The following is an 11529-nucleotide window of genomic DNA, read 5'->3' on the forward strand; positions in this document are numbered from 1 at the left end:
CCAATTTATTGTTATCTTAATGGTTCTTTATCACAACGCCGAAAAGTTGAACATGTCAGCAGAGACCATAAAATAGACCAATTTATGGTCTTTGATGTCAGGTACATTGTGTGTGTCATCTTGTTATCAAAGAGTGAGTGAGTTTGATTTTATGCCGCTTTTAGCAATATGATATTCTAGCAATATCATGGCGGGGGACACGGGAAATGGGCTTCACACATTGTACCCATGTCGGGAATCGAACCCGGGTCTACGGCGTGACGAGCGAACGCTTTAACCACTGGGCTACCCGGCCGCCCCTGTTATCAAAGAGACAGATTGGTGCTTTATTGTGGTAGAAGTACATTATTTATCTGTAATTGTACAATAGATACATATGCATTATTGATGAAAAAATGCATTTTCATTTTTATCTATAGTTATCATGATTTGGGATATTTCAAAATGTACATTTAATTCGCGTCGGTCGGCGACAGCTGGTGACTTCATCTCTTAAATGAGATATGTTGGAAAGAATATATTATCTTTTGAATACGGTATTAAGCGTAAGAGGAAAAAAGTTACGTTGTAGAACATTTTCTCCACCTGAGGTTTTCAGGTAACTTTGATTATATGTTTTGATAAAAGCTTATGAAGAAACATAATTTGCTTTTTTGGTTTGAATAATTAGACAGGAACGTCAATAAATACTCACGAAAGAATGACTTATGATCTAAACTTTGAGACTATCACTAAACGAATGTTACTTCAGATAAGTACTATTCATTACCTTGACCTTGGGTTTTTATAAATTGGTAACTAAATGTACAAATGGATTAGAATTGAGATTAGCGTGTGTTTACTAATTAAAGAAACAGAGGCATTTTAATTACTTGATATTATATCGGCATATGAGAGTCATTGGTTGTCTTCATGTCGTATTTACAAAAATAAAAAGTGTTTACAATGACAATTATACAAATGTTATATTTTAGATCCCTCTTTTTGAAGAAACCAAAGTGACAACATGGCTGACCTCAATAAAAGTCTGCAAGATTACCTGTCACGATCATCGTCATCTAATTCACTTCTAAAGAGTGAAAGTACATCATCGAGTTTATCATCAGGATTTACGGGATTTGGATTGTTTAAGAAACAAAATGTTGACGAAGCAAGCCCTACTAACACATCTGGGAACTGGTTCGCCCAGGCACAGAGCGATCCTCTGTTGCCAAGTTTGGTTAGTATTTGTCATATTTGTTTATTGTCAGTCAAACATATGCCGTAAATTATTTAAGGAGAACAGCAGAACTCTCCAAACAAACACTCATTTACGGATGACACGTTCGCATAAAAACAGTGTTATGTAACCATGGTGACGGCTGATGACCAAATGACGTGTTATTATGATGCGTAAACTTCAGTTTTACAATTTTATATGTTATCAATTTGATTTTCTGAAAAGACATGTCAGATGTTTTTGAAGCATTCTTTATTTAGATGCATAATTCAAAACTCCCATAACCATAATAATATGTTACAATGGCCATAATCGATAATGTTTGGTAGGTTTTATCAACTGCTTAACCTGATTGTTAACCCCTCATAACTTAACATGCTTAAAGTATGTTCTGGTGTTGATTGAGAACAAATTGTACATCATGTATGATTATGAACACATCTGATAATCAGATAATGCTTGTATTTATCCTGTTCATATGCTTTTGATTCCTTTTCAGTCAAAGAAGCAAAGAATTCTTGGATTTGTAACATGCTTACTATTGGGGACATTCTGTATGTCACTGGTGAGGAATTTTCTTTTTACTCTCTACACTCTCTGCCTATGTTATGAAATGTGTGTCAGTTGGAGTTTATTGAATGACTTGCAAGTCAATCAGCGCTTCACTCTCTGTGGGACAGGTAGAAAGATATTTGCTTGCCGCTTCACCCTGTTCACTGCAGAGCTCCAGATAAGCTGTGTATTGTGTTTTTAGTCATGTAAACGGGATACCAACCCATTATACATGTACAGATCATTATATGCTGCTTGACATAGTGCTATATATACAGACACAACATTCATATCATATTCATACATGGCATAGATTAGAAAACTTGACAATACTTCATCATGTTTATGTACTGCAGTGGTTGGTCATGACTTGTGAATTGATTATGATTTTGTATCTTATTATTTTTTAACATCCATAAGAGATACAGCTGTGAGTCAAATCAAAATATGTTTAAGACTATTTTCATTTTATTTTCTGATCAAATGATCCTGGTTGGTTGATACTGAAACAGAAAAATGTATAAAAGTTTCGTCTGCTTTTTAAGCATGCTGAGGCCAGTGCAATGTAGGGTACCTTGATGTTTTTTCTTTATCAGGTTGATAATGTTTACTCACTTGTATCATATGTTTCAGGCGAGTCTCTACATACCATTGCTGATCATGAAAGCAAGGAAATTTGCTTTACTATATTCTCTTGGGAGCCTGTTCATTATTTCCAGGTGAGAGCTAAAGTTTGTGCCATTATTCATTGGACTCCCTCAGGTTTCATTTTTTTTGTATTTTCACTTGTCCGGATAAAATGATCTACTTCAGAGTGGCCGTTTACCTAATGGTAAAAATAGTAGTCCACTGGGAAATGTCCCTAGTTCTTCCAGGCTTTTATTAGTGATTATCAGACTTTTGCTAAATTTAAGCCCTTTCTGTCAGGATTTGGGGGTAGAATTTGTCCCAAGTAAGCTATGGTTCATGTGAGAGGCGATAGGCTCAGTGACATGGTGGACTGCATGTCATCATTCCATGCTGATGAGGGATGTTGCTCATAATGTCAACCACTGGTTTGTCTGACCCATACTCAGTAATTAACAAACTGTCGTGATACAGCTGAAATTGAAAATTCCATGCGAGTAGTTTGACTCTGACTCAAATTACCCCTTGTAACATTCATAAAAATCTGAAGGATTTTACAAGTGAGGTGAAATTGGGTTTAACATGTTTAACATGCGTTCAAGATTATTGCTCTCAAATAGCGGGGTGCATGCACATGTGTGTGCGTGTCGGTCTGCTTCTACTAGTGCATATTAATGCCGGTTTTATAGTGCGAGCCCACTGAGATACCATGCCACAGCTTAACATAAATACCCCACTCAGACACAGTATACTGAGCCAACCAGTCCTTGTTTTAGCCCCTTTATGCCGAGTGCTAGGAAGTACAATCTTTTGATATCTTTTGGTATGATGCGTCAAGGGATCGAACCCCTGACCTTCTGCTCTACCACTAGGCCATGGAGGCAGTTAGGCCAACTTGAACTTTTCGTTAAACAAAAAACAAATTGCACAATCATATTTACATTGTGATGGCTTAATGGCATGGGCAGTTTCGTGAAATTATTCCATCATCAAGGTAAATTATAAGGAAAAAAAGTTTAGTCAAAGTCAATTGGTGTTTTAATAACAATTCAGCTAGATAATGCACAGTCAAAGACAAAGGAACCATGGTTTTTAGTATTACCATATTCGACGTAATAAGCGCCCACAGCGATAATTGCTAATATATTGGCTATTGAACAATCCCAATTAGCTCCCCTTTAGATTGATCAATGTATACAAGACTTATTCATTCGCGTATAATATGCACTCGTGTGTTATATGCACCTTTAATTATGGGCAATTAAATTCTGGAAAAGTATATCTGTCATATATAACATTTCAGGCTGTCAGCATAAACCACGAAATTTATCTTTCAACTCTGCTTTCTCCACCAAAATAATATTCTAATAAGAGCCCCCTATTTCTAATTTTGGGAGTGCTCTGGGTGCTTATTACGTCATATACGGTATTACACTATTACACATGTTTGTTGTAATACAGTAACTGTTGTATTTCTCCCTAGCTTCTCATTCCTGTGGGGCCCTGTTCATCATGTTAAGCATCTCTGCTCACTTGGAAGGTTGCCGTTCACGGCAGCCTATTTTGGAACCATGATGTTAACACTGTACTTTGCTATGTGGGTGAGTATATCATATATATCAACACGGTGAAAAGGATGACACGCAAACAATTTGTACTCCAGAAAAAGTGAATAATCAGTGTGTTGAAAACCAGCTTGATCATTTTATCTCAATTCTTTTTTATTCCATTTATTTTTATCTATTTAATTCTATTTATGATAAAAATTCTGGTCACATGCACTGCTAAAGCTTCAGGTGTGGTGCCTAGTTCGAAAGATATGATGTAATAAAAGTCTTTTTATGATTGAAATAAGGCTAGATACTATCATAATGGAATGAAGATATAGTATCCTGGACAGTCAAGGATGAGTTGCATCCCTTAGTAGTACCAGAATCCAATCATTGTTGGTTTGAATCCCAGATTTGCCCTTGATTTGTTGGCACCTTATCCCATGTTATCCGTGCTTGTGGTCTTCAGACCCGTGAAGATCCGGGGTAGAATAGATCTTCAGCAACCCATGCTTGCCGTAAAAGGTGACTAACGGGATCGGGTGGTCAGGCTCGCTGACTTGGTTGATGCACGTTCATCAATCCCAATTGCGTGGATCGATGCTCGTGATATCAATCACTGGATTGTCTGGTCCAGACTCGATTATTTACAGATCGCCGTCATATAGCTGGAATATTGCTGAGTGCGGCGTTAAACAGCATACAAATCATTGGTCCAGTGGTTTCTGAGGAAAAGATGTTTACGACGGACCCCGGATGCCGTAAAACGGGCCGTGACATACCAACCAACCAACCAACATGTGGTCTTCAAGCGGTCCCCCATCTTGGACCTGTGTTACTTCAGCCTTTGTTCCCTCACCAAGCTGACACCTCGGGAAACCGCTGACACACTGTTAAAATACACACATGGGGCGCTTATTAAATCCATACACAAGTCAAAACTTGTTGTCAAGAGATTGAGCAGTACGAAATAAACTTATTTTGACATCGATGAAACTAAACATTTTCGATATTACAAGGCAATTATTATCCTTACTACACTGCTGTGTTTCTGTGAAACATCGGAAACAAACAAGTACAGACTGTCATCGTGGTCATGCAACTGTTCAGACTTAGATTACTTACAGATTGGTTGAGAAATTGGCTAAGGGGGTGCTTATTGGAACGGGGCGATAATATGTATGAATACAATGATATATATTGTAAGTACCTCGTATAACTGTCCTGTAACACATAGTTTTCTTACCTCTGCAGGTGAAGAGTACAATATTTACAGTGCTGTTTGCCATTGCTCAAGTCATTGCATTAGTATGGTGGGTACCATTTTGTGTATCTGATATTTATGTTGGATAAGTTTGGTAGGGCTGGGATACAGTCACTGATACAGATCATGATACAGAAAGGACACAAGAGGATGATAGCCATATGTGGCTACCATAGATAACCTATTTATTAATGTCATCATATGATTGGCTGATATTTATTGATTTGTAAAAATGGACCAATCAGCATGGTCAGGCTTTGTTCTTGCTTAACTATCCCTCATGAACACTTTTTAAATGGCACTGTGTATTTATATCTCGCATGCAGCAAACAGCAGAATTTTGGTGTTTGACTTTGAAAATACTGCATCAATGCTGAAATGCACTGAAAAATCATGATGTGCATAAATTCTAACACCTATGGCATTTATCAATGCCATTACTCCATTATATTGGCAATACTATCCATCTTCATGGCTATATGAGGCATGGGCGGCTCAGGCATCTATTAGTTGTGCAGAGTTGCATCCCTTAGACACTCCAGGAAACTATCATCGTGGGTTTGAATCCCTGATTATGTGTACTTGGTTTGTCAGCGCTATGCCTGTGCTTGTGGGTTTCACCAAGGTGTTAAAGGGCACAGGTTTTGGAACATTCAGGGTGCTATAGCATGTATCAGTGTTGTTATTCCTGATATTCACCATGGCAACCACTGACTGAAAACCCAAGGTAGATAAAGACTGGCAAGGATGGCACATCCAATGGTTATTTGAAAACTACACTAGAAGATTATGAAAAAGGTCTGTAAGAGTTGTCTCCCTTAGAATACATTTAAGACATACACATGTTCACCATTTTCAATGTGTTTATATGTTTATTTGTGTGAAAGTACATCTGTCACTAGTTCTATATAGTAAACACTGTCAGACTGTATTGTTGTTAACATGGTAAAGAACCCATTATTTCTAAGTGTGTCCAATAGCACAGGACCCGTGAAGATCCGGGCTAGAATAGGTCTTTGGCAACCCATTCTTGCCGTAAAAGGCGACTTTGCTTGTCGTAAGAGGCGACTAACGGGATCGGGTGGTCAGGCTCGCTGACTTGGTTGAAGCATGTTATCAGTCCCAATTGTGGGGATCGATGCTCAAGATATCAAGCACTGGATTTTCTGGTCCAGACTCGATTATTTACAGACCGCCATCATGTAGCTAGAATATTGCTGAGTGTGGCATAAAACACCAAACCAAGCAACCAACCAACCAACCATTAGCACAGAGAACTTATCTGAACCATATCTCTATGACTTAAACCAAGCCATGGCACTTAAACCACTAGTGCAGAGACCAAGTCTGGTAAAATTGTGTTCAGTGGAGTAAGCTCAACTGATCAAATTCTATATGACATCAGTAAAATGTACAAAGAAATGCTGCTGACAGTTCACATGGTTCAGTCAAGTGTTAGACACAGACTGAAAGACAAGGAATTTCTAACCCTGAAATACAATCTCAGTGTTTTGCCATTATATTTTCTGTTGAAAAATACAGATACATGGACAGAATACTCTAAATGTATGTTGTTTGTTTTCATTCATGATTGATAGTTAATTGATCAGAGATTTTGTTATTTTTACCACGATCAATATTGAACTTTTTTCACCAATCCCCAACTCTCCAGCCTCCTCATCCTGCGTCCATTTCTTCACAGGTACATCATCAGCTACATTCCAGGGGGGCAGACGGGACTCAAATTCTTCACCAAAATATTTTACTCGGCGACTTCAAACACAGCACAGAAAACTCTTCCTATATGAACTATTGGGTGGTGGTCTTGATGGAACCAGCGTGGTTGTCATGGGAACACATGAAAGACAATTAGTTTCAGGCAACCACCTTGACACCACAAACTGCTCTGAAAGAAAAACAATTTTTGTGGGCTTTATTTTGTAATATATATGTATATGTATATGTGTGCCCCCAACTCAGAATGCCTGTCTGAAGTTGGCAATTTGGGTTGCATTAAATGTCAAACGCTGCACTGAGGTTTGCTGTTCAGGGTATTTCTTGGTGGTGTGTTGACTGGGTAGAACTATTTGTTTAATGTTTATCTTGGCTCTGTCTGGTTTTCATGCTGTCAGGCATGTGATAAAAGACAACAATATACAGTAAATTGATGGAATCAACACCAGAACACTTACTTTAACCTTGAAAATATTTGTTTTATTTGGTTTGTGGATTCTCCGACCCAAAATACTGAGAAAAAATCGAAATACAATTAAAATATAAAAATTATCAGTTTCTAAAAGAATATTTTTATCACTGCCATTCCGAAAAACTTTTGAAGTAGAAAACGTATGACTGAAAACAGACCAATAAAACATTGTTTTTAATCTGAAAAACCCATATTTCTAGAATCTTGCAACACAGTATTGAGACGACTTGCCATGAAAGAAATGCAGTGTTGACAGAGCGGTAGAAACCACAACTGGGTTACCTTGCCTTGTCATGTCAGAATCTTATATAAATTTTCCCCCAATGAATTGAACTTTTTAGGGGGGGAATCCATAAACCAGACAACAAACAAAAACTGATTATGATAATTGACACCATAGAACTTGGAGCAGAGACCCTCCTTATGATAACAATCACAGATATAACCAATATCATTAAAATCTGATCTTAGTTCTCGCTATCGCTAAACAAAGATCTTAGGACATCCCATTATGGGTCACGTCAGAACGACCTTTCATCCGACCAATCAAAGCGTCGCTTACCAGATCATGAAAGTGGCAGTCGGAATGTGTTTTTTAATCACACAACCTCGAAAAATGTTAACACGGGATATTCCGAACAGTTACGGCCCTGTACGACTGAACGTCTATCACTTGTTTGTGTGGGATAAACATTTGAACAGAAGAGGCGTTGCACAGTACGTGGGAAGCATTGCCATATATAAGACATTCCGGAATGTTTGCTTGTTCATTTTTCAAAATTTTAATCGAGAACTGTGTCAACATATTTTTCAAGAGTAGACTGAAATGGAAGTCGCCAGGTTGAAACGAGTGCCGTGAAGCTTGAGAAAGCTGCTTTCTAATAGGCTGATGTCAACTTCTTGTTAGTCGTTTCAGTGGGAGGTCAAGGTTAGCAAAAGGTCATTCTGACGTGACCCTTAATGGGATGTCCTCAGATCTTTGTTTAGCGGCAGCGAGAACTTAGATCTGATTTTAGTGAGATTGCGATATAATTAACACTCTGTTATACATGGTATACCCTATGGGAATTGCAGACTTTTGATACAAACGGAAATGACAATTTTTCTTGGCTGGCTTGTGTACATATTGGAGAGAATACTGGTAAAGTAAGAGAATGTCCTAGTTGTGTATATTGTGTACATATATCATGAAATGGAGAAATATATGATTTGTATTTCATTGATTGATGGCTGTGTTTTGTGTTGAAACAGTTTCATTCTGTGAAGTTGCATCATTGCTACCGGTACTTGTCACTCTGTATTTTGTCTTTGTCACTGGTTCGTGTCCAAGATTGACAGAGACACTAACTCAGTAACCATGGTAACCATCAGAGACGTTATCTGGTAACTTTTAAATGCAAGTGTTATTCATATGAACAAAGATATGGAAGTCGAAATTGTAAATCAGTATTAAGCAATTGATTTTCATCACATTTTGTGAACAGTTGACTTAAATATCAACATTTAATATTATGGGGAGCAACCTTTGTATTTTCAGGGGTGGTTCAATGTCGTTTCATGTTGAGGAGCTCAATTACTAATTCCAACATAAACTGGTGCTAATTTTTTTAAAACTCTTTGGACATTAGTCTGCAACAAAAGGGGACTTCCTTTCGGTTCTACAATGGGAGCCACATTAAAGATATGTTGTGTAAAACAGTGTTTTGATTATTTTCTTAGAACACACACACATGAAAATTATATGGTTGCTCCCATATGAAGAGTGAGGAGGTTAGAGTGTTGGCTTGTCAGACCATACACCTGAGTAGTCTGTGTGGAGACCATTCATGGTTTCCCACTGTTATTTTGTCGGGTCATTGCGAGGTGTGGTACAGGCTGTAATGGCTCAAGGGGAGACAACTCGGACCTCTTGGCTACCCTACCGCCAATGATGAACATCTGTGTATGTACATATCTGGGAGTATATGTGTTAATTGTGGTGTATATGTACATGGAATAAAGTGTTATTATGTGAGGAGCCAGACTTCTTTTAACTGCTAATACCTACACTTTTTCATGGTATTCCCATTTCAACATTTCATATTTGCCAGTTGATAACAAAATTATAGCTCGCAAGATAGAAAATTCAGCAAGCCAGTCAGGCTATCAAGATTTTATTTTCACTATCCAGACCAGGGGTCCAGAAACGGTCATATTTGATAACATTATTATAGCTCGCAAGATAGAAAATTCAGCAAGCCAGTCATGCTATCAAGATTTTATTTTCACTATCCAAACCAGGGGTCCAGAAACGGTCATATGCACCGGACATGTCCGATTGGGAATCTCAAATGTCCGGTTTAAAATATTGCTTACCGGACATTTGAATTTTTCTGTCCGTACATTCTTAAATTTAGACCGGACATTATCTACATTTATGACTGAGCTGTTTCTGTCTGCAGTTGTAACACAATAAAGATTATCTACACTGACAAGCTTTTATACAGCGGCAACACCTTGATAGCCAAGATATCAAAACCTGTCAGCCGATAGATGATACGGGAAAAGTATGGCCTTGTTATTATTAATATTTTATTTATGTATGTAAATAAAACAACAAACCACATGAATATCAGTGTTTATATTGTTTATATATTATGAATACGTAACAACTTGTAATATGTGTGAAAAATCATACTAAAATACGCTTTTTGAAGGGGCGTGGCCTAAATGCAAATTTCCGATTGGGATTTTAAATTTTCCAGACCCCAGATCCAGGCAGAAAAGAAAGTAGCCTTGGGATAATGGGCAGGCATTTATTTTGCTTTGTGGTTAAAGCATTTGCTCGAGTTCAATTCCCCACATGGTCATATATGTGAACCCATTTCTGGTTCCCTGTGTGATATTGTTGGAATATTGCTAAAAGCGGCATAAAACCTCTCTCTCACTCACTCACTCACTACAGTCACAAACAACACATAAGTAAAATTAGTCTACCAAAGGGACACCAGTAGGGCTATCTTTTTGTTGTTTTTCTATTCGAAGAAATAAGCAAACTCCTAAACATACACTGAACAAATGTATTTACCCCTTGTGATAACTTGTTTACGATTCATATCAGTATTTGACACCGCAAATTGTGGCGCCTTGTGCGACAGAGAGCAATTAAACTAAGTCACAGAAATATTTATCGTGAAGCATATATTTCACAGCATAATTGCCGCTTCTATACAGAAACTTTCAGCAAAGCTTTTCAAACAAAAGAATGAATTATTGAATACACAATGCCATTTAGAAAGTGGTCAAATGTAACAAATATTATATTTGGGATTACACTTTCTTAGTAAAGTACAAATTGTAGTACTTTTGGGGGGGTTGAGTCCCATCCGGGATTCGAACCCACACCTGCCAGGGTGAGGCACCTAATCGCCAACCCACTCAGCCACCGAGTAATAGTGGGTAAGTGAATTTAGTTTAAAATCGGTTTGAACAGAATTCATCTATTTCACTGTTGGTTGTGGGAGGACATCCCAAAGAGATGCAGTGTTTACCACCGACAAAAACCACGAGACTGCCTCTGTGGTCTAGCGGTAGAGCGTCCAGCCCGGAGAGCAGAAGGTCTAGAGTTTGATCGCCAGCTGCATCATACCAAAAGACATCAAAAGATGGAACTTGTTGTTACCCTGTCTGGTGTTGGCATTTAGGGGCTAAAATAATGACTGGTTGGCTCGGAGTCAGTATACTGTGTCATGTTAAACTGTGGCATGGTACCTATACCTAGCACTATTAATCGGCATCAGTCCGGACCAGTACAAGCAGCCACACACACATGCACGTCGCTATATAAGTGCAATAATCTTGGACGCGACGTTAAACCCCATTTCACCTCACCTCACCACGAGCAGGAGCAGGGTGTTGACAAAAATAAACAAATAATCAGGGCTATAAGTTTCCGGCTACTCAGCACAGGGCATTGTGGCACATAGGACACTGAGGGAGCTAGGATAAATAAAAAATGGATCCATATTTTGCATGAGGTTTTGAAAAATAAAACTATTTTTGTTGGCTGGACATGCCTCCCCACAAGAAAGTCATCATGTGGTGAATCAGTGACTGCAAAGATGTTGTGTAA

The 11529-nt window shown here is 38.2% G+C and overlaps 1 protein-coding gene across 1 annotated transcript; it reads left to right on the top strand.

The window, feature by feature from the left end:
• Positions 1-1000: 1000 nt before the first annotated feature.
• Positions 1001-9435, top strand: LOC139471610 (uncharacterized). Its single transcript, XM_071253990.1, has 6 exons — positions 1001-1219; positions 1719-1784; positions 2405-2490; positions 3882-3999; positions 5203-5261; positions 6915-9435. The coding sequence occupies exons 1-6, from the start codon at positions 1007-1009 to the stop codon at positions 7018-7020; spliced, it is 648 nt and encodes a 215-aa protein (XP_071110091.1). The 5' UTR covers positions 1001-1006; the 3' UTR covers positions 7021-9435.
• The last annotated feature ends 2094 nt before the right edge of the window (positions 9436-11529 follow it).

Source organism: Haliotis cracherodii, unplaced genomic scaffold (assembly GCF_022045235.1).
Source record: "Haliotis cracherodii isolate W230 unplaced genomic scaffold, xgHalCrac1.p SCAF_23, whole genome shotgun sequence".
Taxonomy (NCBI): Eukaryota; Metazoa; Mollusca; class Gastropoda; order Lepetellida; family Haliotidae; genus Haliotis; species Haliotis cracherodii.

Coding starts and splice junctions, on each gene's coding strand:
- LOC139471610 (XM_071253990.1), top strand. CDS start 1,007: ATGGCTGACCTCAATAAAAGTCTGCAAGATTACCTGTCACGATCATCG. Junction 4,000..5,202: donor CACTGTACTTTGCTATGTGG/GTGAGTATATCA, acceptor TTACCTCTGCAG/GTGAAGAGTACAATATTTAC. Junction 5,262..6,914: donor CAAGTCATTGCATTAGTATG/GTGGGTACCATT, acceptor ATTTCTTCACAG/GTACATCATCAGCTACATTC.